We start from the raw sequence: 25,829 nt of genomic DNA on the forward strand, positions 1-25,829 counted from the left end.
GGAAAGTATAGATTTAAAACAAAAAAGCTTTAACATAACCTAGATTAATCTATTTTTAAATCCGCCAATCGCATCACAACGCGGCTTCATCTTCTATTTTCGTTTCTGTCCAGAATCCAAGTTGATGTTTGATGCCAGAATTGTTTTCAATGATATGTCGTCATTTGATCTTTAATGTTTAAATTCCGGTTATTTTTTTAACCATTTCAAACAACTTTTGAAATGTGATTGTGTCAGTGAACCAGTGTTTACATCTCTCGTTCCAGAGTCACATGTTGCAGCATGTTTTCAACTTTTCAGAAGATAAACATTGGGTTCTCGTGCTTAGAGCCATGCATGAACCGATTTGACCGGTTTTGAAATGGCCAATTTTAAATTGATATAATAGATACAGACAATTTCAATATGGATGAATGTCAACCTCAGGTTTTGTTGATGCAGAACGTTCAGGATCTACGAAGAAGATTGCGAGAGACGGAGAGACATCTGAACAAACTGTCAAAAATAGAAAGAACGGACGAGTAAGTTTCCCAGATGTTTTAAAGATGTATATAAGCTTTAAATTGACTGTAAATATGTAAATCTAGGTTTTAGTCCTCGAAGACAACACCATCTACAACCCGGGTTCGGGTACATGATGACCCCTTGTCAAGCATTCACTTTTATTTTTTATTCTACCCAGTCCAGTTCCGCGCTGGATCCGGGTCGTTTCGCCCTAAATCCCATTCGCACATAAGGTTGTTTCGCCCTAAATCCAGTTTGCCCCAAGGTTGTTTCAACTGAATATATTGAAAAGGTTACTATTTTTTTTACTATGTTTCACCTCAGAATTAGATTTAAATCCGTGGTTTCACAAGCAGTTGTCTTGTCAAAGAAATGTCATGCTACATATGATATTGTATGCGTTTGCAGATCTGGTCGACCACATACAAATCTAACAAGTCTTATAACTTTAAAAAAGCTAAGGTAGACCTAGAACTTTCTCATTAACACCCGACTGGTTATTAAATTGATCCCATGCCTTAATTGTAATGGAGCAAGCCCGATGTGAATCACACCGGGGCAATTTTAGCATAACTTGATTTAGCACATTGGTCCGCATCCATAAATAGGTTTGTAGTATGTCTATGAACTATTTCTGTTGATCTCTTGTGTTAATCAAACTTAAACTCTGCCTAAAACTATCAAGTTGAAGTAGAACGGCAATTAAAATCTAAATTGACTGCCATGTACGAAACTTTGTCTCTCTTCCAATTTAGGTCAGATGTCTATATGTGGGTGTCATGCATGACCTAAATGGAATTTGAAGTAAACATGGCAACATCAGTAGTAATACTATTTTTGGCCGTGCAGGCCATATATACAGAAACGGATAACTGTGATGACTTCATGCGCGATCTGTCATGGCGGTCATTTTTACCCCCCATTACGAACTTGGCTAAGTTATTTTATTAGTAAGGGTTTGTTATGTCCTCATATGAAGCATGAATTATATGTAAATTTACAGATTGGGACACTTTCAATTTTGCTCAATTAGTTGACATAAGACTGGTTCGTAGCTCTGACGATGCTATATATAAAAATTGTCTTGTCGTCAGAAACTATATGTTATCGTAGCTTACAGAAGTAATAGCAGTTAATATCAAAACTAAGGGGCCATTCTATGTAAATTGTAAAATTTAAAGAAAATTGGAACATGGAGGGGTCAATTTCAGTTTTGAGGGGTCATGGTGCCGCCAAGATTATCCCTGCATGATCAGATGGCCAAGAGTCAATGTCATCATCCAGTGCTCATAAATTGAAAATTGGTTTCTGTGCAGTAACTTAAGTTCCTGATTGCCTGTAAAACATATACCTCATTTCAGATCTATTGGTCAAAATTAAAAGCCATTGGTACTTAAGATAGGAAATTGGTTTCCATGCATTCACTCATGTTCATTTTCAGGTTTTACAGTCAAGGTCACTGTTCATTAGCTGAAGTTGGCTGGCCATGGTAAAAATCACAAAACTCAGAAACTTTTTTATGCACTTTTTTTTGTTTCCTAATACTATAAATGTTTGGTTTCAATACCTTTTGCAGTTTAAAGGTCAATTATTAAGGTCACTGTAATTGCATCCTTGAAATTTCAAGGATACGCTGTGATAGCGATTTGAATTATGAAGTGGCATTTGTTCATAAGCATTCCCAAGAACCATTTTGCACCATTTTTTAGAAATATTACATCATTTTTCTACTAGAGACTTTTGAAAACATTATATTATGTTCTGTCTCTTAAAACAAAAGTTACAAAAATGCACTGAATGTATAACAAAATAAATAATTTTGCATTCAGAACTCAAATAAGAAACAAAAATCAAAATAAATAATTTTGCATTCAGAACTCAAATAAGGAGAAAGGATGCACAAATAGTGCTAAGGTACTTTAAAAAGGAGCAGCAAGTCAGAACGAGAAATCTGTCACTCTAAAATTCCAAACCCTTCATCTACTACAATTGATCATAGACAATAAAGCCTGTCAAAATTCGCTGCATATATGGTCTTCTCTAAATCTAGAGTTTGAAAGCCTCTGGATTTGAATCGAACCCCCAATCTGGCCCATGGTATATAACCTTGGGTCAGAATCTACATACACCATATAGTAAGGTTATAGTAAGGTTAGATGCTCTTATTTGGACTTGTAAATCATAAATCATATTTTTATGCACATGCTCTTTGCAGTGATGACCTTGATTCGGTGACCAGTATACCAATGTCCGAGAGGCTCCATATGTTTGATCACCTTCAGTTTCCTAATAAGGAGATGATGGATGTGGATGATAGGGAAAGTATCCAATCAGGACTGGCAACTCTTCCAGATTCGTCCTACGCAGGATTTGAAAGAATACAACCACCATCCAGTACGCCAAATAGACCACAGGTATTTTAGTGATTATTTTTCCTGTGATTTTGAAATCATACATTTCCATACTTGTGCATTGAAAGGTATTGGGTAATGAAGTAAATGATTATTTTATTGTATATGTTAATTTGTACTTATTCTATGGAGGTGCTGAAAGTACAAGCGCCGCTTCCAAATCCATTACAGAAAAGTTGAGTAAATTAGAGCCAAAATATACACACACAAGTATATAAATTGTATAGAGATAAATGTTAAATCGGATATATAAATTTTCAGAACCATTGCCAAGGGGGAAAAATTTTGACATCACAATCAGTTCGAAGCGTCACAACACAAACATTTCATTACTTTTACATTATATCTGTTCAAAGGTCTTATCATTGAGGATTCATTTCTTTGTTTCCCAGACATCTAGAAGAACAGAAAGCCAGGAGAAGCCGGGCGTGTACAGGGAACCTCGGCCTCAGCAGAGCCTGTATCGACCAGAACCAGAGGAGGCCCGCTACCTCAAGGAGGCAAACAGGAAACTGCTTCAACAGAACCATAAACTGCTGGCAGAGATAGAAAAGTGCAGTCAAGAGGTCAACAGCAGCAGGGTCAAGGTAGGGGTCAAAAGTTCATGAGGGTGAAATCAGTCAGAATTCTTATATGCATTGTACAGCAACCTATTTACCCTAGGAGGAAGAAATTAAGAAGCTGAAAGGTTTTTATTTGTAAGGATACTGTGAGTATGATGACAATTTTGTTAATTTGAATATTTTAGGTACCTTTTCAGAAATTTTCAATTCATTCATCCATTTTTCAAATGACCACATTATAAGTCATGTAGTAAGACACTTTTCTTTTAATCAAAGATAGAAGAACTAAGCAATGAGTTGGACGAATACCGACAATCCATTCCAGACCTAGAGGACAAGATCGTAGGACTACAAGCAGAGACAGAGGCACAGGATAATGCTCTAATGTAAATGTTTTATCTAAAACAGACTTTTACTTCCTTTGCTTACTATAGATTATTGCCTTAAAGTTCGTTAATCTTCATGATGTCAATACCTTTGATGAAACAATATGCATTTATTGCTTTTGTGGAAGGGAAACATGATTTCCCTGAGATTAATCATGTGCAACAAGAGGGAAGCCATAGTGAAACATGCTTAATGGAGTGGGAACAAAGAATTGGGAAAAACAAAGAAAGACTTTCCATACCACAAGGCCAATAAATATTTGATTACTACGAAATAGAAAAAAAAATAACACAACAGTAAAAGATGGTCCAGGTCATTTTTCTAGAGAGACCCTGAATAAGGTAGAGAGACCCTGAATAAGGGAAACTCGATCACAGGTAGAAAGCATAATGCTTTATTTCCCCATCATGTGATCAGTATAATCCAATCAAATGCCGTTATATAGATGAGGTTCAGTTTGTTAGTGTTACTTCTACACTTGTCAAAATGAAGTGTAATGATGTCTGAAGTGCGAAACATTTAAGTTTTGAAATTAACAGCTGTTTTTGAGAATGTCATTTTGTTTGAAGAAGCGTCCTGATGAAATTTTTGTTTTGGTTCAGGAGTGCAGAGGAGAGGTATGAGAAATGCCAGAGACAGGCCAACATTTACCATCAAAAATGTAAACAACATGAACAAGAAATAGAGGAAGTTAAAGAGGAGATCACGCAGGAAAGAAAGAAGAGAAAAGGGTACATTTTAAGCTATTTATAGATTTAAAGATATTGTATGGGCAAAGATATGCTTCCACTTCCGCTACTTACCCTAGTTTTTACCTATCAACTGATTTTTTTTGAGATCCTAAAACCGTATTCATTGCTATTAACACCCCTCCCCCTATTTGCCCTTCCCCCTTATTCATGAGGAATTGAAATTATTTAACCCCCCATCCCAGACCTGACCAGGCCTTGCACTATAAAGCGGAGATTTAAGACTGGTGATCATGACTGGACTCGAGGTTCTCCCCAGGCCGTTTAGCTGATACGGCTCCGTATCAGCTTCAGTTTGAAATCCTCCCTGCCGTATCAGCTTAATTGACCCGTATCACCTTAAACTGTGAACCGTATCACCTTGTTAATTGTACTGAAGGTTATTTTTCAAACAATAAATTGACACTGATTAAATCACAAGGCTGACCCAAGTCCAGCAATAACCCCACTGGTCAGTTGCATGATAGGCGTATTGCCACAGCTGGGGTCCTGTAATTAGTGGGGAGGGGACCGGATGACAAGCCCACAGGTATACATCAAGCATGCTCACTGGAGCCTAAAGCAATTACCACCGGATCCTTTTAGCATGGTCAATAGGCGATTAATTTAGGTTACTACTGTAGGATTAACAAAACAAACACTTTATACAGCCATTATAAATCAATTTACTCACATTATGATTGCATTTGACAAGGCTGAAATAGCATGTGTTATCATCTTCTCTACTTCTCTACAAAATACATTTTACTATAAACTTTTCTGAGGCCAGGAGGTCCTAGAGATTTAGAGCATATTTCTACCCTGGTGTATTTATAGGTGCCAGCTGCTAAATCAACATCAATGCTGTTCATTCTTTATTAAGATGAATGAAATCATCAACAAAGATCATGACTTGATCCTAGGTTCATGTGAAAATCATTCATCTTTTCTATGTTTTCTTTAAAAGAGCTGAAAGCCAGCGAGATGAGGCTCTGTCCAACTTTTTGGAAGCTCAGGAAACTCTTGAGGAATACCAAAAGAAATCCAAGGAGAGAATGAAAAAGGTAAATACACCATTTTATTGAATCCCTGTACCGTTTTGAGGTACGTACATAGTAAGTAAAAAGTACATTGACTGTTTGACCAGAATATGGAAGCAGCCTAATTGTGTTGTACTGTATGTAGATACAGGGGACCTATATCCATGCAGTATGTTCGTTCCTGTAGATTATCAAATTAACCTGATACAACTGTGTCTTCTGTTGGTAGATGGAGGGCACTGAGGACTACCTGAGAGACAGTCTGGCTCATGCAAACCAGGAGCGCGGAGATCTGCTGGAGAGAGTCAACCTCCTGCAGTCCAAGTCAAAATCTCTGCATGAGGAGGTCAGGTAGGGAGGTCAAGTTTGTTGTCACATCTGTACTTTTTTGTAGTCGCATCTTGAAGATGCTGTCCGTCGTGAATATCAGAAACTGAAAGGGTTGGCGGCAGATCACCAGAGACAATCAAAAGTGACTGCTTGTGACAGCCCTAACAGACCTGCAGCACAGTGTATAATAGTTATCTATTGTTTAGCAATATTTGTACATGTAACATGATGTCATGCCTTATCAAAACTTTTCATACAAACTTATAGAACCCTTATATGGAGGGGATGTGATTAAAGTAGATATATATAGATTTGAGTTACCACCCTTTTCTTACAAACAACCTTGAAAGAAATATTCTCACAGTTCTTGGCATGGAGTGGTCTGTGTATTATTCTGCCATTCTGACGACAGTTTAACTTGTTATAGCTTAGTCAACGTCCATAAAAAGTCCCCACCTTACAATGGTAAACAGTGTACACACATCCTATTGATAATTAAAACATTTTACCTACTAATATGACATCATTAATGTTACTTTGGAGATAAATTGAATACCACAAGTATCAGTCAAATATGAACCGGTGGCCAGCACACTCAAATTGTCTCTACACTCAAAGTATTCTGTGTTGGGATATTCCAGATAGTTGACACTCCAACCAAGACCTGTGACAGCACCGAAAAGGAATTATTACCAATTTAACAGAAACGTCCAGTATTTATAAATAATCTCTTGATCAACTTTAAATTGATATATTTATGTTTACATCAAATCTATAGCATCCATATTTAGGAGAGTTTGAACATTCTATTTGATCTGTAGATAACTGATGAGTTCCGAACAAACAGGAGCTCTGACTATTAGGGCAATACAGCATCCTGGTTTGTCGGTATGAAATATGGCACGTTTAACTTCATGGCCTGAAAAATAAACTGTATCACTATTTTCAGATTAGTCAAGTACTGTAAAAGTGGAAATACTCGCAATTTTTTGCATCCCATTAATTTGTGTGAAAATATCCTCACATGAATATTTGTTTATAGAATATATAAATTATAATAATGATATATAGAATATGTAGATTTCAGAACCATTCTCACTGTGAAAATTTCCACTCCCCTATCAGTTTAAGGTGTCATAGCACGAACATTTCCATATTGCAATCAGTTTAAAAGATTCGTGACACCAACATTTCTGTATGCGATAATTTCCACTTTCACAGCAAGTGATGAAATGCCATTTATTTCAGGGGGGGAATATGCATATCAATATAACTTTGTTTGACATAGGATAACATAATCAGGGTTGTACCTTTCTTTACCAGGAGACTGGAGACGGTGGAGGAGGTAGAACTGGATAGTCGACAAGACATGGAGCATCAAAATATGGACCTGAGGTCACAGCTGGCCAAGGTCACAACTCAACTCAGTAAGTAGGTCAAGGTCATACAAATTGAACAGATAAGTCATTGTAGTTTGGAAAGCTTCATGCTATAAAAGAATAACTGTGACTGCATAAGGTTATCTTTGCCACTACTCTTTGTTCATCCTCGATATTCCAGGGGTTACACTCAGTTATGTTATCTGTCCCCCTCCATGTCATGACAAAATCAAAGGCACACAGTTAGCCATTTGATTGGTTTCAAATTAAACAAACCTGACCAATTGCAAGGCTGATACCTAGCCTTTGAAGACTCAAGTGGAGCAACACCCTCAAGCCAGTCAATTTTACTGTTACCGTTCCTCTTTACTGTTGCTCATACAATTCTTCGATGTACATCAGAGGATCAAATAAGTCTATTTGTATCATCCACACAGTACGTAGCTATCAACTTCCGACTGACATATTCCTGGAATAACCAGGAATGCAGAAAATGTTTGAGAGCATGACACACGCAGAGTATTTCGAGGATGCTTTTTGTTGTCCTCTGACACATCGGTGGTTAATAATAGATAGTGTGCATATTTTACAATAATGCAGACTTGTTCTTAATTAAATTACAAATAGAACCCTTATTACATACAGATGAAATGGAGTCTGAAAGTATGCACAATGAGAGTTTGAGGAGAGAAAACGTCCGCCTTAAAGGCCATATCGATGGTCAGCAGCAGCAACTGAATACATGTCAACAAGAAATTGAAGAAAGTCGCACCATGTTGGCCCAACTAGAACAACTAGCACAGCAGGTCCAAAACCAGGTTTGTATACCATGCTGGCCCAACTAGAACAACTAGCACAGCAGGTCCAAAACTAGGTTTGTATACCATGCTGACCCAACTTGAACAACTAGCACAGCAGGTCCAAAACTAGGTTTGTATACCATGCTGACCTATCTGGAACACTTAATGTAGCTCCAAAACTAGGTCAACTAGCACAAGGGTCAAAAACCGGGTCAATATAGGGTGCAGGCCTTACATCACTATTTGTAGTATCAACTTACACATCAGGTCTTCTAACAATTACACATCTATATCAATGACCATACTAGTCTTGACCAATAATATGTCAAAAATAAATTCATTTAAATTTCATTTATGAAAGCTAGTTATAAGTTTGTTGTATTTTTCTCTGTGATAGTCCCAGAAAGCCAACACAAGTTTCAATGACAGTGGAATGTTCAGTGTGCAACCCTCTAGTCCCTCCAGTAAAGACAACGCCTCAACCTCCTTCCGATCTGTCGACAAAACTGGAGCATCTGGCTCAGCGGGCGGGGCACAGGCCATCTTACAGGACCTCAGGTAGGTCATTTAATGTGAAGTATTAAAAAAAATGAGTCAAAGTATAATTCTAATTGTTATAAAGATGTTCTCATTGAGTTCCTGGATCTTAAAATCTAAATTGTATCTAATGTATATACAGTGTTGCCTTGTTTATCTAGGGACGTTTGGTCCCTGTTTGACCCTTTCACCGCTGTGGACCATAATGGACTCATCCAGATCAATGCATGGTAGCGTTTACTAAAGTTACATAGGGGTGAAAGGGTTAACCGACTGTATTGTTTAACAGTTGACTTACTGGGACTTCTCAATATACCAAAAGTACATTGGACCCCAAAACACTTGCTTGATAGTAGGGCAACTGGATTAGTGACAAAACAAGCATTGAATGTATACTGGTTCTTCTGCTAGGATGAGGCTCGCAATGAAAGATGCAGAGATTCAGAGACTTCAGGCTGACATACAGGCCAAGGAAGTGAGCAGCCAGACCCAGGTTATTGAGAACCTTCACAGAGAACTCACTGCCATGGTGCAGAGCAACAAACAAGGTTAGTGGCACAACTAACACAAACATTGCAAATATAGACAGACCGAAACAAAATTTTGGGTGAATTATTGCTAAAATTTACACCTTGTAAAATAAAGTGGTGACTTCCAGTCAAATAAATGGCAACAGCTACAGTCAGCTTCATCAATTGTTCGTTTTAAGAAAAAATTATGCAATTAATATTATCAAATTAAGTGTGAATCATAAAAGAATACCGAAAATGAAAGAAAGTGTTTTGTTTAAAACTGTTGTTCCGTAATCAATAATTCAAAGTTCATTCAAACTTTAGGAATGACCAAAGCACAGGAGCTGGAGGCAGTCATAAGCCACATGGAAATAGAGAAAGCCCGGCAGACGAAACAAGTGTCCGACCTTCAGCGAGATCTTGCTGACAAAGACGCTCATGTAACATCAATGGAGGGCCGTGTTAACCACCACAATGTCCAGCTGATCGACCTTCAGGAACAAATCAACGAAAAGTGTACAGTCACCACCAACATAGAGCGGGAGGTATCAACACAAATTAATTTTATATTTTCAAACTGAGTTAATTTTATGCACTGAATTTCTTAGCAGTTTTCTGGTAAGGTTTAACCGTGTACTTTTGCTTCAGAACTGATGAAGCAGTTGTTCTTCGAATAGTTTAATCCTTGAGTCCTGCTTGCCCTATGGGACTTACCAACTTTTTTAGAACCTCCCTCCTATTCCTTTTAGCAACAGGATCATCATTGTTTTGAAAAAGATGTTCAGGAATCACCTGAAAAAAATCTACAATAATCACTATTAAAGACTTTGTAAATTAAAGTACCTTATAAAATCACTAGAGGATGTAAGCCATACATTTTCAATAGAATTTGGGGTTAAAGTTTAAACATTTAACTTGTTTCGTCATTGATATATGAATCGCTACAGCTGCCTTCTTGGACGTTCATAAACATATGAATTGTCACTAGGTTATTGATCCTGTAGCCTTTTAACAGCTTTTCTAAAGGTCAATGTTATCATTACAGTCAAACCTCTATTAAGAGACTGCCCCGAGGAAGTAAAAAAACAACTGTCTTTATATAATTAACACAGGTTGTTTCTTAATATAGGTTCAGTTCACAATGAAATTACTTCAAATTGGGAACATAAAAAGTGGTCTCTTAACACAGGTGGTTTCTTAATACAGGTGACCACATGAGCAGGTTTGACTGAGAGTTTAGACAGCATCTTTCATATTTCATGATGTTCAGTCTTCTAAAAGACCCCATGTATATTGTGTACAGGTAGAGGATTAAATATCCTATTTTCGTGTTTTATCTCCACAGCTTCGAAAGAAGACTTCCCAGATGGCAAGTTTGGAAGAACAGCTAGATGAAAAGACTTCTGCTTTGTCCGGGACAGTGGGCAAACTTCGGGAGTTGGAGGAGGATTGTCGGGAATACCAGGAAGAAGCAAGCAAATTGAGGACGGAACTTCATGGAAAGAAAGAGTCACTTCATCAAACCTCAAGTCTGGCCGAACAGAACCAGCAGATTCACCGTGAACAGTGTCGAGACTATGAAAAACAGATTGACATGGTGAGACATTTAAATCACAGCATTGTCAATTGATTCTATAGCCGGTGAAGTTTTAAAGTTTACAGTCAGAGATATGAAAAAAGAGGAAATTACCAAACCACCCTTGTCTTGCAAGCACTGAAAATTTGTATCCCATGATATTGAACATATCATATGTTCAAAGCTATGTAATAACAACATCGCTCGAACATATGAAACAGTGGGATGTCACAAGAGGCAATCCAATGACACAAATTTGTAGCAAAGGTGGTCACAGGTGTTTTTCTCTATTTTGAATTTTCTGTTCAAACTTTCAACAATATTTGTTCACCTAGATCAGTTTGTGATGCATGCAATGAAAATAATTCCTGAATTCCCCCCATTGATACAAAACATACAAAATAGCAGAAATACGTATCAAGACTACAGTACATGTTTGTATTGTCCCATGATATATTTTAATTAGTTTGTATACAAGTATCAAGACTAGAGATTTATATGGTTCAACAACAAGTTTCTATTGCATATAAATATACATGTTTTTAAACTAAAGATTTTGATAGTCCAAAAACAAGGTTCTACTGTAAAAACATTTGTCTCTAGATTTGTAAAGTTCCTTTACAAAGTTCTTCGCTATATACACGTATCTGGATTTAATATTTGTATTGGTCTATGACATGGTTCTACTGTATCTATTCACGTATCAAAACTGCACTGAGTTTTAGACTGATAGGTAATACTTATTTATCAAATAAAGTGTTACTTTCAAAATGTTAATTAATAAATATTGACCTTGATGATGATAGCTGACCCAGAAGCTGGAGAAGAAGACAAATCGCCTTGAGGAGCTAGAGTCACAGTTAGGGTTGCTGAGGCGGGAGACGAAGGAGAAAACACAACACATACAGCAGGTGGAGGAACTCCTCAGACAGAACCGACAGGTGAGGCAACAAAAACAGGGAATCCCGACAGTTTGATAGTTCTGTTTCACAAGATAATATTAGGGAATGCATATTTATAACTGCCAATGAAGTTTGAACCAAAATGAAAATTCACCTGTTTTTCCGCCACAGGAACTTGATGCGAAGACGAGACAGAGCCAGCGAACGCTGCAGCAATTAGAGCTACAGGCAAATGAGGGGACAAGTCAGATCAGAGATCTTGAGTCTGCACTTCTGATGTGTAAGGAAGAAGTAAAAACATACATTGAGGCCCTGGAGGATTCCAAGGAACGTTTTGACAAAGAGCTCCAGTACAAGGATGAAAAGGTAGAATTTCTTATTGTCCAGGTTCAAATAAATGTTTGGTTTTAAAAGTTAGCAAAATTCCTATTGTGAAGTTGAGAGGAAGGAAATCATTTTATTACCGAATGCATCATTATTAAAGAAAATTGTGTATGATTTTATTGTCGTACTAATGTTAATGTTTTTGTATACCATGCATCTATATTAGCTGTCTAGAAAAAACAGCTTGCAAAGCCATCACTTGGGAATAGATGACTTCTAAAAAGGACACTGTAATATAAGGAATAACATTGTGGAGGTCACACATACAGATATACCATGTGTAACCTTTGTCATACACTTTCACTATTGTCTAGTGTATTATTGTAACCATCAGTGGGGATTGAAGATATGAAATTTTGCTATATTTAAGAACAAGAATAAAATCATATTATTCAAGAAATTCTCTTTACTGATGAAAATTTTGTCTTGCTTTTTGTGAACAGATAGTTGAGTTAGATCAGAAGTTGAGACAGACACACAGAGACTTGGAGGTGAAGCTGAGACAAAACACAGATCTAGAGAAGACACTGTTTGAGCACCAGACCATGTTACAGCAGAGTACCACGAGGATGTCAGACCTAGAGGACACACAGATCGAGCTCAACAGACAGGTATACCCTTATATCTAAATATAGAACTCAACAGGCATGTATACCTTTATATCATAGAACTCAACAGACAGGTATACCCCTATATATAAATATAGAACTCAACAGACACATATACCCTGATATCTAAATATAGAACTCAATAGACAGGTATACCGTTATATCATAGAACTCAACAGACAGGTATACCCTTACATCTTAATATAGAACTCAACAGGCAGGTATACCCTTATATCATAGAACTCAACAGACAGGTATACCCTTATATCTAAATATAAAACTCAACAGACAGGTAGAGGACACACAGATAGAACTCGACAGACAGGTATACACTTATATCTTAATATAGAACTCAACATACACATATACCCTGATATCTAAATATAGAACTCAACAGACAGGTATACCCTTATATCTACAGATAAAACTCAACAGACACTTATATCTGAATATACCCTTATATCTAAATATAGAACTCAACAGACACATATACCCTGATATCTAAATATAGAACTCAACAGACAGGTATTCCCTTATATCTACAGATAAAACTTAACAGACACATATACCCTGATATCTAAATATAGAACTCAACAGACAGGTATACCCTTATATCTACAGATTAAACTCAGCAGACACCCATACCCTGATATCTACAGATAGACTGAATTGCATGATCTCTGACCTACCGTTACATCAGATTGCTCCATCACAGATCTACTTCCATGCCCTCTCATTTACAAGTAAACCTATGTACAGGTATGCCTTATCATCTACAAATATACTTGTTTGTCCTCTCACCTTCGGGTTAACATTTTTACATGTCACCTGTTGAATTGATAGACTGATATAACTTTCCAGGTGTGAAGAATTTAGAAGGAGTTGTTTGTAATTGACGCCACTGAATGTGTTTCAGATTTCCCAGATAGAACATCAGATGTTAGAGGACAAAGCCCGCTACATGACAGAAACACAATCGCTGGAGAAAAAACTTACACAGACTTGTAAGCGAATCGAGGAACAAACAGGGGAGATCACTCAGCTACAACAAACTATCAAGTAAGGTTTGATCAAATACAGTAGTTGAAGGGAATCTAACACAAGTGTTTCTTGGGATGAATTAACACAAGTGTTTCTTGGGATGAATTTAGCCGATCTCTCAATTTCTGAGAGTTTCTTCTATAGCATTACCTACTGCCATTCAGCTTCAATTCTTTTTTTAATACAATTTTTAAGAACAGTTAGGCCTAGAGTCATGATATATATGCCTTGTATCTTGCTCAGGTGAAGAGCAATCACATCTGGTGAAATTAATAACTTTGACATATTTACAGAAGTCAAAAGTGAAAACAGCTTTTAATATCCTTTTCTAGTCACCATGAGACCTAGAGTAATGATATTTGACCTGCAGCTAATTGCTGGATTAATGAACTACTACACTATCAAATTTGTTCAAATAAATGACCTTGACCTATGCTCAAAGGAGTCAGATCTCCTGAAACTTTCAAATGACCTTGAGTGAACCATGAAGCTTAATTACAGTCATGCTATTTGACCTGATGCTTACTGAGACGAAGGGTTATCATTCTTGTTCATATTCAAAGTCATCGGGGTTAATTGTGTTCAAATCTTCAAATAAGTACTGCACTAGTATTGCTTTTTTGTCCATTAAAGTTTGAGGTAACGAGTCACTGAATATTCTAATGAGAGGTGTATGTAAAACATAGGTAACTTTATATACAAATACACATAATTTACATTTAATTTTTCTGTATTTTTTGTGTGTTTTTTTTTATCCAGAGAGATGAGAATGCTAATTTATCAACATTGATTTCAGAGGGTATGAGGAGGAAAAACTACACCTCAATACTGACATACGCACGTTGGAGAACCAGATTCAGGACGAACAAACCAGCAGTGACAGCAAGACTTACCGTGTGACTAAACTGGAGAAGGACGTCCGGGATCTCAGGGTGGAGTTAGAGAAGAAAATAGAAATAAGTAAGTCTTCTCCTTTCTTCTGTTAAAGCTGTAGTCATTTGTTTTGGCATATGTGAATGGAAGGCACGGTAATCTAGTGGTAGCACGCCGCACTCGTGACTGAAGGGTTGCGGGTTTGAGTCACGGCACTGTGTTGTATCTTTGACCAAGATACTTTACTCCGCTTGTTCAAGTCTAGTCAGCTGTAAATAAGTATGTGGTTGGGCAGTGCTAGAATCGTAGAATGCTAGCTGTGAGCACCGAAATAGCAGCACCGGTTATATGCTCCCCAGGGAGCTGAGAAAGATATTGGCTGGTTGCAAAGGCCCTATAACCACGGATAGTAATTTGTGAACCGCTTTGAGACGACCTACGAACTACGTTGTGATAAAGCGGTATATAAGAACCTCAAATTATTTTTATTATAATCAAAAATAATTTATATAATACAGCAAAAAAAATGGAAAGAAATTTTAGGATAAATGTAAAAAATTGTAATTGATTTAAGTCTTTTAACTATTGATAACCTTTCCAACATTTCTTGAAATGTTTTTGAAAATTCTTTCGACAAGTAATTTTTTTCTTTTCATCTCTCATTCTACAACAGTTAACGATTTTGAGGACCAGATACAACAGAGAGAGGAAGACATACAACAACAGATGCAACTGGTGGGTGAACTTGATGCTGAAATCAAGCGACTACAGGTAATGTGGGAGAACTTTTCTGTCCAATCAGGCTGTAACAAGTTACATAGTGGCAGGTTTGTAGAAACTGAAGTTCTATAATTATGATCAGCATAGGTTCAGGCTCATTTATTTTTTTATTTTACAGTGTTGTACATATCATGGCAAACTTTTGTGGTCATTTTATTTCACAATATAAAATTCTACTCTTAGCTTTATTGTTCTTTGTAAATAAGTGAATGAATGTGTTATAACTATATTAAACATAAAAATAAATTAACTGCAAAATATAACTTGTAAGCAGTATATATAACTACTACACAGTAAATATAACCTATATATAACTACTACACAGTAAATATAACCTGTAAGCAGTATATATAACTACTACACAGTAAATATAACTACTACAGAGTAAGTTTAATGGAAGACCTTCCCATCTGCCTGATGTGATATTAAAGATCCAGAGAGACTGTCACATTTGCCTGATTGAAGACTCAATCTAAGACGAGACTTGCTGTTCTATACAGGTTTCCTCAGAGCAGGACCAGATCCGTGCCTCTGATGCCGAGGCACAGTTACAGAAAACTTTGTACGAACTCAAAGCCAAGCAGGAGATGATGGAGGATATGAAGGAGGCCCACAGGAAAACACAGGAGGAACTTAACGATCGCAAACGAGAAGTAGGGGAGTTGAGCCATGCCCTTCAGGACCGCCAAGCTGAGCTGCAACACCGCATACAGCAGGTTAGTGAGTGCTACAGCAAGTAAGTAAGTGGGGGCTACAACAGTAATATAAGGCTATGAGTTTGAGAAACTGTATTTGTACATAATCTCTAACCCTCTTAACCCTTTCACCACTGTAGACCATAATCGACACATCAGTGCATGGTAGAGTCTACTAAAGTTACATAGGGTGAAAGGGTTTATGATGAAGTTGATATCACTGTTAATTCTACAGGTAACACAGCTGAACCAGAACATCAAGGAGCTCCACAGCGAGATGGAACAGCGGATACAGCGGCTGGACAGCCAGCTCATCAAGTACGAGAGTGAGATCAAGGAACGCACCATACAGGTACTTGCTACCATGCATTTATACAGGTGTGGAAACAACTGCTAGTCAAAAGAAACATAACTTTTTCACCACTAAACAGGAAATTTTACTGTAGTTACCCTGTTGTTTACCTACAACTTTCTTTTTGTCTGGACGTCGCTCTACCTTTTTCACATGTTGGTATTTTTGATGGTTTATCTCTATCTAAACTGCAGTTTTCTTATGGGTTTCTGTTTGTTTAATTGATATGTTACTCACTAGTAAAGATGTATATGTTAGAATCATGATTCTGTCGATAGCAAATGGTACTGTTCGTGTTTTCAACTGAATTTCTAAATCACGATTATTGTTACTTTTTCGGGGTTAGATTTCTGACCTCGATGACAGATTACAGTTGACCCAGACCAACCTAAAGGAGAAGGCACTACAGTTCCAGCAGGCCGACCAGCTGTCCCAGCGACAATTCATGGAACTGCAATCTAAAACCAACACACTGGAAGAGCTGCAGAAGGTATGCTCAGCCTTGTACCTGTACTGTACTCATACTTGTCTCATAAACAGTATATATGTGTCTCATGAATAGTATATGTGTCTCCTAATGACCAAAAATACTTTTGTTACTGAGTTTTTGGTTATGAAGTGGAATTTTCAAGCACTTGCAGTACTTTCCTAGTGGCTAATATAGTTGGTTTAGACCTCTGATACCACACAGGTCTACTTGGCCATTGTCAAGGTCACTTGAAACTTCATAAATGTAATGTATATCACATCACGTTACCTGCAAACTGAACTGCTCAATGGGAGTAAGGCTTTGTACGCTCTCAATTGTTGAATTGTTTTAATTCTGAAGTAATCTTTGGGTGAGGCTATTGAGCATTGATGATCTACTAGTGATAAACCATTTTTGTGTCAAAAGCCATCTATACCATCTAGTGCTATAAAACAAAAATACTTTGTAAAATAACCGTCCCCATTGTAAGCTGATGCTAATGCCTATGACATAAAAAGTGGTGTTTTCCTTTCCTATGTACAGACAGTGGAGCGACAGAAGCTGCGATTGGAGGAACAGAAAGAGGAGAATGTGGAAATCACACAAGAGCTCAGACTTACCAGGTATGTCCAACAGGTTGTCCAACAGGTAAACACAGCAGGTAGGTATAAGTCATAACACAGCAGGTAGGTATAAGTCATAACACAGCAGGTAGGTATAAGTCATAACACAGCAAGTAGGTATAAGTCATAACACAACAGATAGGCATAAGTCATAACACAACAAGTAGGTATAAGTCATAACACAGCAGGAAGGTATAAGTCATAACACAACAGCTAGGAATAAGTCATAACACAACAAGAAGGTATAAGTCATAACACAACAAGAAGGTATAAGTCATAACACAGTGGGTAGGTATAAGTCATAACAAAACAAGTAGGTATAAGTCATAACATAGCAGCTAGGCATAAGTCATAACATAGCAGGTAGGCATAAGTCATAACACAACAGGTAGGTATAAGTCATAACACAGCAGGTAGGCATAAGTCATAACATAGCAGGTAGGCATAAGTCATAACATAGCAAGTAGGTATAAGTCATAACATAGCAAGTAGGTATAAGTCATGAATGAAGTATGTCTTAGGGAGTCCTTTAAACTGCTGATAAAACATGTTGGACCTTTCCTCACTGAAATTACAACACTTTGTGTGAAACATGATCTGTCACATTTCTAATAAACGAGATCTGCCTTTTCTGGCTATTTTATTGTTCATTTGTTCAAGTGTTCTAGTTTTGATTGATTAAATAGCATCTTCACCTTCGTACAATCAATGACTTGTATTCTTGGTTTTTATCGCAGAGAGCAGCTTCAGCAGCAGCATGCTGAGTTTTTGTCAACACGGAGACAGTTGTCGCAGACATCAAGAGAAAATGAACGTTTAACTCGAGAATTGGAGGAGGAAATGGCTCAGCATCAGGTCTGTTTGTCAACCTTTCTTTTTCCTGTTCTCGTTTATGGAGTAGTACAGTGTTTGATCAACTGTAACAGCTTTTCAAATTTTCTTATTTTGTCAAATGTCTATTTCCCTAAGCCTTTGTTCACAGCTTTGGAATCTTAACATATTCACCCCTAAAGTCACATTTGAACCTTACCAAATCAAAGACTGAGCAAGCCCAGTTTCAATATGTAGGGGTGAATGAGTTGAGTAATCTTATAAGAGATGAAAATGGATAGTAGGATTTTTTTGTAATGACAGAAATTTTTGCACTTTTATTCTGAAACTGAGTTTGCATATTTGTGAAGTTTTAACATCATATGCCAGATGTTTATTTTACCTGGTAGAGTTACATCCCTGTTATGCATATAAGTGCCTTACATTGGGTACATACACAGGTCAATATAGTGTTAGTCATATATTGACGCTATAATTATTAACTGGGTTTGTGATGTGAGAGGATTATCAAGAGATGAATCGAAACAACTTCACTCTTCAACTTCTCATTTTATTCCCGGAAACAGGAGGTCAATCAACAAAACATAGAAACAAGATACGGAGACGGAATACCATAATACACAAAAACGGTTAATTCCGGATATTCTATTGATGGTTATAATATGATATATACCATATATATAACAATTAGATTTAAAGGAAAACAATTGTATGTACCTGATGTTTATAATATATAATATGAAAAGTTCTGTCTTTCGCTTACCTTGTATCGAATCACACAAATTCATAGTTTTGAATATTGAAAAATAAATTCAGAAGGCTTGGTAAAATTTCTCAAATTGTGTAGATTTATTCTAAAATAGTACCCTATATCCTTGTTTGAACTGAGTAGTTGAGTAGATACAGCAAATACAATCTGTCTTGTTCCCTAATGGCCTTTGATATACTTCTAGAAAGTTCCAAATCAAGTTACACCTTAGATGTGTTTGGAATGTATATTTGTACAAAGTCTTATATAGCACTCTGTTACAGAGCAAGGAAAACAATACAGCACGTCTGGCAGAAGAGCTCGGGGCCAGCAAGGCACGCGAGGCTAAGGCAGAGGCTAGGGTCACGTCGGAGGTCATCAATCTGAGGGAGGAGCTAGCACAGACTACAGAAACATATGAAGAGCAGGTAATTATACATGTTTGTAAAGAAATGCAACTCTTAATGATAATACCTGATAATAACGGATAAAGTTGTAACTAAGCTATGCATATCACTGTGTCATCCCTAGCTGCTTTAATTTGTTGCTGTGTACAAGTCCCATCGATATGTACAAGTCCCATCAATAATCTAAATGTATCATCAATCAGGAAAAAAAGAGATTGTCATGCAAGTTAGATCAGAAAAAGTCTGAATGTTTAGTTATTCATATATAGTGTAAATTGCCAAGATAATATCTTGCCCTCCATGGGGAAAATTTGCTATCCATATACCGTAGAGAGTAATTTCACCCAAGATTTAATTCCACCCTTCATAGGGAAAACACTATGAATATTATCCTGTGCCACTTTTGTTTATTACATTCCAATTATAGTTGGACTACAGTGTTCTCCCCAGAATGCTTAGAAAGAAGCATGGTATTTCAATATTTCTGTTAAAGCAGCACTCTGTGTAAAATCAAAGCAGCATGGTAACTTTAGATTTACTATGAATATATAGCAGAGAAGATCTAGGATAACAGCATGGCAAGACATTTTAGGAGCATGGTGCCATGCTGCAAAAACAGCCTGGGGAGAACACTGGACTAGTTGCATCAGAATTGTTTGTATATGAAATAGCAGTGGACCTAGTGATTTCATGTTATTTTGGGCCGAGCCTTGGCAAAGACTTTCAAGACCTGCATAAACATTTCTAAAACCATCAGGTTTTATCCCTGAAATCATACATTTCAAAAATAGAGGAACTGTTTGGTCTCCAAGAAAGAACAGGCCCCTGGTATGCTGTCATTAATATTGGGTGCATGATGAATTTGCCCTCGCTAAGAAAGTTAAATTATGGTGAGCGTTTCCTGGTAAACACTATGTAGTGACTTTAAAGGTTACTTTCAACATACAAAATTATCTCAGAACATGATTTTGATTTTGATGTTTTTGTGGTCTGTGTACTGTTTTGATCCACAATGTACTGACAATCACACATACTGGATATAATAATACTGCTACTATACTACATACAATTATTCTGCTACTATACTACTTACAATTATTCTGCTACTATACCACATACAATTATTCTGCTACTATACCACATACAATTATTCTCCTACTATACTACATACAATTATTCTACTACTATATAATACATACAATAATTCTACTACTATACTACATACAATTATTCTGCTACTATACCACATACAATTATTCTACTACTTTACTACATACAATTATTCTACTACTATACTACTTACAATTATTCTGCTACTATACCACATACAATTATTCTCCTACTATACTACATACAATTATTCTACTACTATATAATACATGCAATAATTCTACTACTATACTACATACAATTATTCTACTACTATACTACATACAATTATCCTGCTACTATACTACATACAAGTATTCTGCTACTATACTAAATACAATAAATCTGCTACTATACTACATACAACTATTCTACTACTATACTACATACAATTATTCTGCTACTCTACTACATACAATTATTCTACTACTATACTACATACAATTATTCTGCTACTATACCACATACAATTATTCTGCTACTATACTAAATACAATTATCCTGCTACTACTACATACAAGTATTCTGCTACTATACTACATACAATTATTCTACTACTATACTACTTACAATTATTCTGCTACTATACTACATACAATTATTCTACTACTATACTACATACAATTATTCTGCTACTATACCACATACAATTATTTTGCTACTATACTACAAACAATTATTCTACTACTATACTACATACAATTATTCTGCTACTATACCACATACAATTATTCTGCTACTATACCACATACAATTATTCTGCTACTATACTACATACAATTATCCTGCTACTATACTTCATACAATTATTCTACTACTATACTACATGTACATACAATTATTCTGCTACTATACTACATACAATTATTCTGCTACTATACCACATACAATTATTTTGCTACTATACTACAAACAATTATTCTACTACTATACTACATACAATTATTCTGCTACTATACTACATACAATAAATCTGCTACTATACTACATACAAGTATTCTACTACTATACTATATGCACTTTATCTGCAACATATGGCATGCTGTTATTTCCTTACACACATTTTATCCACAATTTTACTATCAAACTCGAACAGATACATGTGATGAAAGAAAAAGCGAAAGATGTATCCTCGGACAAAAAGCAACTGGTCGTAGAACTTGAGGAGAAGGCGACACAGCTGCAGGACCTAGAGGCTCACTACCAACAGCAGTTTGAGAAGCTTCAAGAGGATCTCATTGTCATCAACCAGGAGATGGCCGCCAAGAAAAAAATTGTCAATGCTGCAAATGAGTCTCTTATTATTAAGGTAGATATATGGTTTCCATTAAAATGTAGCTCACCAGGCCACTGTGGTCTCGCGACTAGCAGAAACTTTCATATTATTGTTCATAAAAAATAGAAGCAGATGAGTAATACAGGCCGAGTGGGCTTTTTTAATGCCATGTTCAAAATTTCACAGTACAGTTACTTTGCTCTGGCAATAAATCTCAGCAGTTTGTGCATAGAATAATTCTTTTTTTTTCCTGGCTATACAAAGTAGCTTTACTTAAATAACATGTAATAAGTGCTGCCCTGAAAACAGATAATACAAGTAATATTGTAGTTTCATTTTCCCCATAGGATGCTGAGATTGCTCGATTACAAGCCAGAATCTCTGGGATGGAAAGGTCGCTGGCTGCAGCAAGATCAATAGAGAGTTTCCAAGGTGATAGGGCTAGTTCTGTCTTTCAAAGCTCTGTGATGATGTCAAGCTTTTCAGGGAAGTTAGATTCTGAATCAGATGATCCAAATCAGTTGAATGTTTTTCCTCGCTCGTCTGATCAAACCAAACCAAAGCACTCTGATGGTGGAAATTCAGAAGAGTTGGATATCCCTCAACAAGATCAAGTTATGTCTGACCTTGAAGATCCACCAAGGTCAAATCGTATGGAAAAAGTGACTATAACCAATCAAAACCAACATACTAAAACTGATGTTGCATCTAATAGCAATGGGCATGGACCTGTAAGAAAGTTAAACTATAACGATTCTAACAGTATTCATCAACTTCCATACAACCAAGGTCAGAGGTCAAATAACATGCATCAGAGATTCCCACAAGGTCAACCTGTTCCGAGTAGTCAAACACAAGCACCACCTATGAGGAAAGGGAGGCAATCAGATCAATTTCCTGGAGAATTTGAGAAGGGTATGTTGATGCTTTTTTGAAGGATGTTGATATGTATACAAATTTGATAATTTATTATACATGGTATCCCAAAACAGATGTGATTGTTCTGTCCATGTTTGCTTTTATCGAACATTGTTTGGGATATTCTTTTAAGACAATGACATTTTGGTGAATTCTGGTACATGATCAATAAACTTTGATGATGGATAAAAAGTATTGCATATCTATGTATCATACTTGCTGTAAATAGCCCCCCTGCCCTTATAAGAGCCCTTTTCCTTTTCTGGGAACTTATTGAAATGATATAAGCGAGATGAATATACCCTCCGTTCTGACTCTCTGTGGTTCCAAAATATAGTACTAGTTCAAGTGTCCTAGATGCTAATTAAGGTAAAAAGACTCAAAAATATAGATTTTCCACAGTTCTGAATGATAGAATGAATTATGATTAAAAATAATATCGTGATGAATTATACCCGAATCTTAACAATCGCCTGTTGGAGACTAGATTACCGGGTAGTGTCAGGTGATCTTTGACCATTCATTACCTACCTCGCTGTTGTAGAGCCCACTACAGCCATGATGATGTATGGTCAGAGTCCTGCAGATGACCAGCTCATTATGGATACAGAGTATGGTGACCAGTATTTCAATGACCGTGCTCAAGGTCAGATGGAACCAGAACAATGGTAGGTCAAAGGTTGCATATATACTGACCCAACATGATCTAATATAAACTTTATTTATTTTACAACAATTATGAAACAAGTTATTTCAACTTATATTAAACACTCTTATTGGCCCGGATGTTAGCGCTTGGGGGGTCTAAGTGTGGGAGGAAACCAATCATAGGTTGAACTGTTGTCATTTTGACATGCACACACCACAGCTTTTAAGTACACATGTGTATGACACACCAAAGTGAGGTTGGCTGTATTCGAGTGGGGCCGTTTTTGTTTATCGCGATCCAAACGGTTGAACTGGTCGGACCAAAGTTGTTCGTTTATAAAATAAGGTCGGACCTAGTAACCTAATGCTGCCTTCTGGCGAGCCTTGACAAAGCCTTGCAAGGCCTGCATAAATTTTTTCAGATCCGCCAGGATTTATACCTGAAAAAGTTACTTTTAAAAACTGACATACCAGTTGTTCCGCATAAACAAACAGGCCCTAAGTTAGACCAGAGTCACTTTAGTTGATGATCTAACTTGGCCTGTATAAATTCCAAGGTTACTACTGATGTGGAAGGACAGATGCAAGACTTAACTTGAACTAGATGTGAGAGGTCACGGTTCAAAGTCCGTGTTCCAGCAATTCTTCTATATTTGTCATTCTCTGACTATAACATGAAATATGTGTACCTGTATGTTCAGATAGAAGGATTTAAAAAAAAAATGATAATTGAACCAGGTATTTCAATAGTTTCTTTACAGCTTAAATTAAAAGCTAATTTACATCTTTAAAAGATTTGACTAATGTATAATGTTCCATTTCATTGAGATACATTTGTTATAAGCATGAAACTAGTGTGTTTACCATGTAAAATTTTAATTAAGTTCCATTTTCTTATTTCATGTTTGCAGCATGCAAGAACTTCAAGAGAGGCTACGAGCCAATGAAATCCGTCAAAAGTTGATAGACAAACAGCTTCAGTGTCTGGATGATGATGATTGAAGGAAGAATGGAGGATGCTTCAGGTGTATGGACGAGTGAGGAGTGAATGAAAACCAGGACAAATGACATTTTTAAAAATGAATTGTTTGTTTAAAACTATAATAGCATATATGTTAATACTTAATGAAAATTTACTAGTATATATGACTGTGGCTGTGCTGTGTTTTGGTGGAGGTTCCAAAATACAACAGAAATCATGAATGTAAAAAGAGTGTAAAAGAGCTTGCATTTTGCATCATATTGAGCTGACAAGTTGTCAGACTTAAGTCTTTCCTAGCAGTGCTGTGGAAGGGGTTGTTGGTGGTAGGGGAGGGGGGCCAAAGTGTTAAGACAAGACGGGTTACATCATATACAGTTCTGTGTTCCGTTGTATTGTTTGTGTTCAGTTTATCGTGTCGCCTTTTATGAAGTCATCAACAAAAAAACACAATAGGCAACAAGTTGGTCTCATAAGGAATGGTTGTTTTACTCAGCAACATCAGTTTCTGGGAGAAAGTAAATGTGCATGACTAAATTTCTGATGTTGTTTAAGCCAGAGTATTTGAAAACTGCAAGATTATAACACTTGGGTGGAAAATTGAGTAGAAAAAGACAGGATAGATCATGAGTTATTCCCTCGTCAGCCCTTACTCACCTTGGTTAACTCCATACTCACCCATGCCAGAAAACCCCATCCTCAATGGGTTAGGCTCACTAATGTTCTCTGGCGCCCTGCAATATGTCATAGCAAAATTAAAGGCACACAGCTGGCCATTTGATTGGTGTCGGGTGAAAAAACCTGACCAATCGCTAACTTGATACCTTTGAAGATTACAGAGGAGCGCCACCCTACTTCAAAGCCAGTCAATTTTACTGTTATTCGACCACGAGATCCTTTTGATATACATTTAAGGATCAAACTACTAGTCTTCTTTTCTCACCTACAAAGGTGGCACACTCTGAGCGTTCAATTTTGTCAGGACATATACCAGGGGTGCAGAGAATCGACCAGTCACCTTTTCCTTGTGTCTGCTGCTTCTCTTTACCTTCAAAAACCTGCTTGGTTCAACACGTCAACATGCATACATTATGCTTATTGATCGATAACTTATACATTCCTAAAGCTTGCCTAAATAGAATTTTAGATATTCAATTGTATAATATATGAAACATTCAATTGTCATCATGTGTTGAGTCTTAGAAAATTATAACAAAGTAAACATACTATGTATATGTATACCTCTGTGATATATCATGGATCTGTTTTGTTTCCTATCATTCTTCAAGTCTTGTCCGTCCATTGGCCTTCTCAGCATTTGATTTATTCGATCATTCAACGTTAGTGCTAATGTTTATTATCGTACTTAAGGATGAAAT

General features: G+C 36.7%; 1 protein-coding gene across 2 annotated transcripts; it reads left to right on the forward strand.

Annotated features, from left to right (window-relative positions):
* Positions 1-71: 71 nt before the first annotated feature.
* On the forward strand, positions 72-25,249 carry LOC110460789 (coiled-coil domain-containing protein 18-like). 2 transcript variants are annotated; one of them, XM_021513939.1, is made up of 29 exons: positions 72-521; positions 2,720-2,918; positions 3,308-3,502; positions 3,755-3,864; positions 4,468-4,596; positions 5,561-5,657; positions 5,863-5,984; positions 7,287-7,390; positions 7,988-8,160; positions 8,540-8,700; positions 9,091-9,227; positions 9,516-9,736; positions 10,537-10,788; positions 11,574-11,708; positions 11,841-12,035; positions 12,497-12,664; positions 13,578-13,720; positions 14,499-14,662; positions 15,249-15,346; positions 15,856-16,071; positions 16,286-16,402; positions 16,749-16,892; positions 17,415-17,494; positions 18,232-18,349; positions 19,358-19,501; positions 21,726-21,938; positions 22,253-22,820; positions 23,368-23,491; positions 24,383-25,249. In XM_021513939.1, the coding sequence occupies exons 1-29, from the start codon at positions 406-408 to the stop codon at positions 24,471-24,473; spliced, it is 4,734 nt and encodes a 1,577-aa protein (XP_021369614.1). In that variant the 5' UTR covers positions 72-405; the 3' UTR covers positions 24,474-25,249. The 2 variants fall into 2 exon arrangements, with proteins under 2 accessions (XP_021369614.1, XP_021369616.1); XM_021513941.1 differs by having other exon boundaries at positions 7,290-7,390.
* The last annotated feature ends 580 nt before the right edge of the window (positions 25,250-25,829 follow it).

This window comes from Mizuhopecten yessoensis, unplaced genomic scaffold (genome assembly GCF_002113885.1).
Source record: "Mizuhopecten yessoensis strain PY_sf001 unplaced genomic scaffold, ASM211388v2 scaffold10479, whole genome shotgun sequence".
Taxonomy (NCBI): domain Eukaryota; kingdom Metazoa; phylum Mollusca; class Bivalvia; order Pectinida; family Pectinidae; genus Mizuhopecten; species Mizuhopecten yessoensis.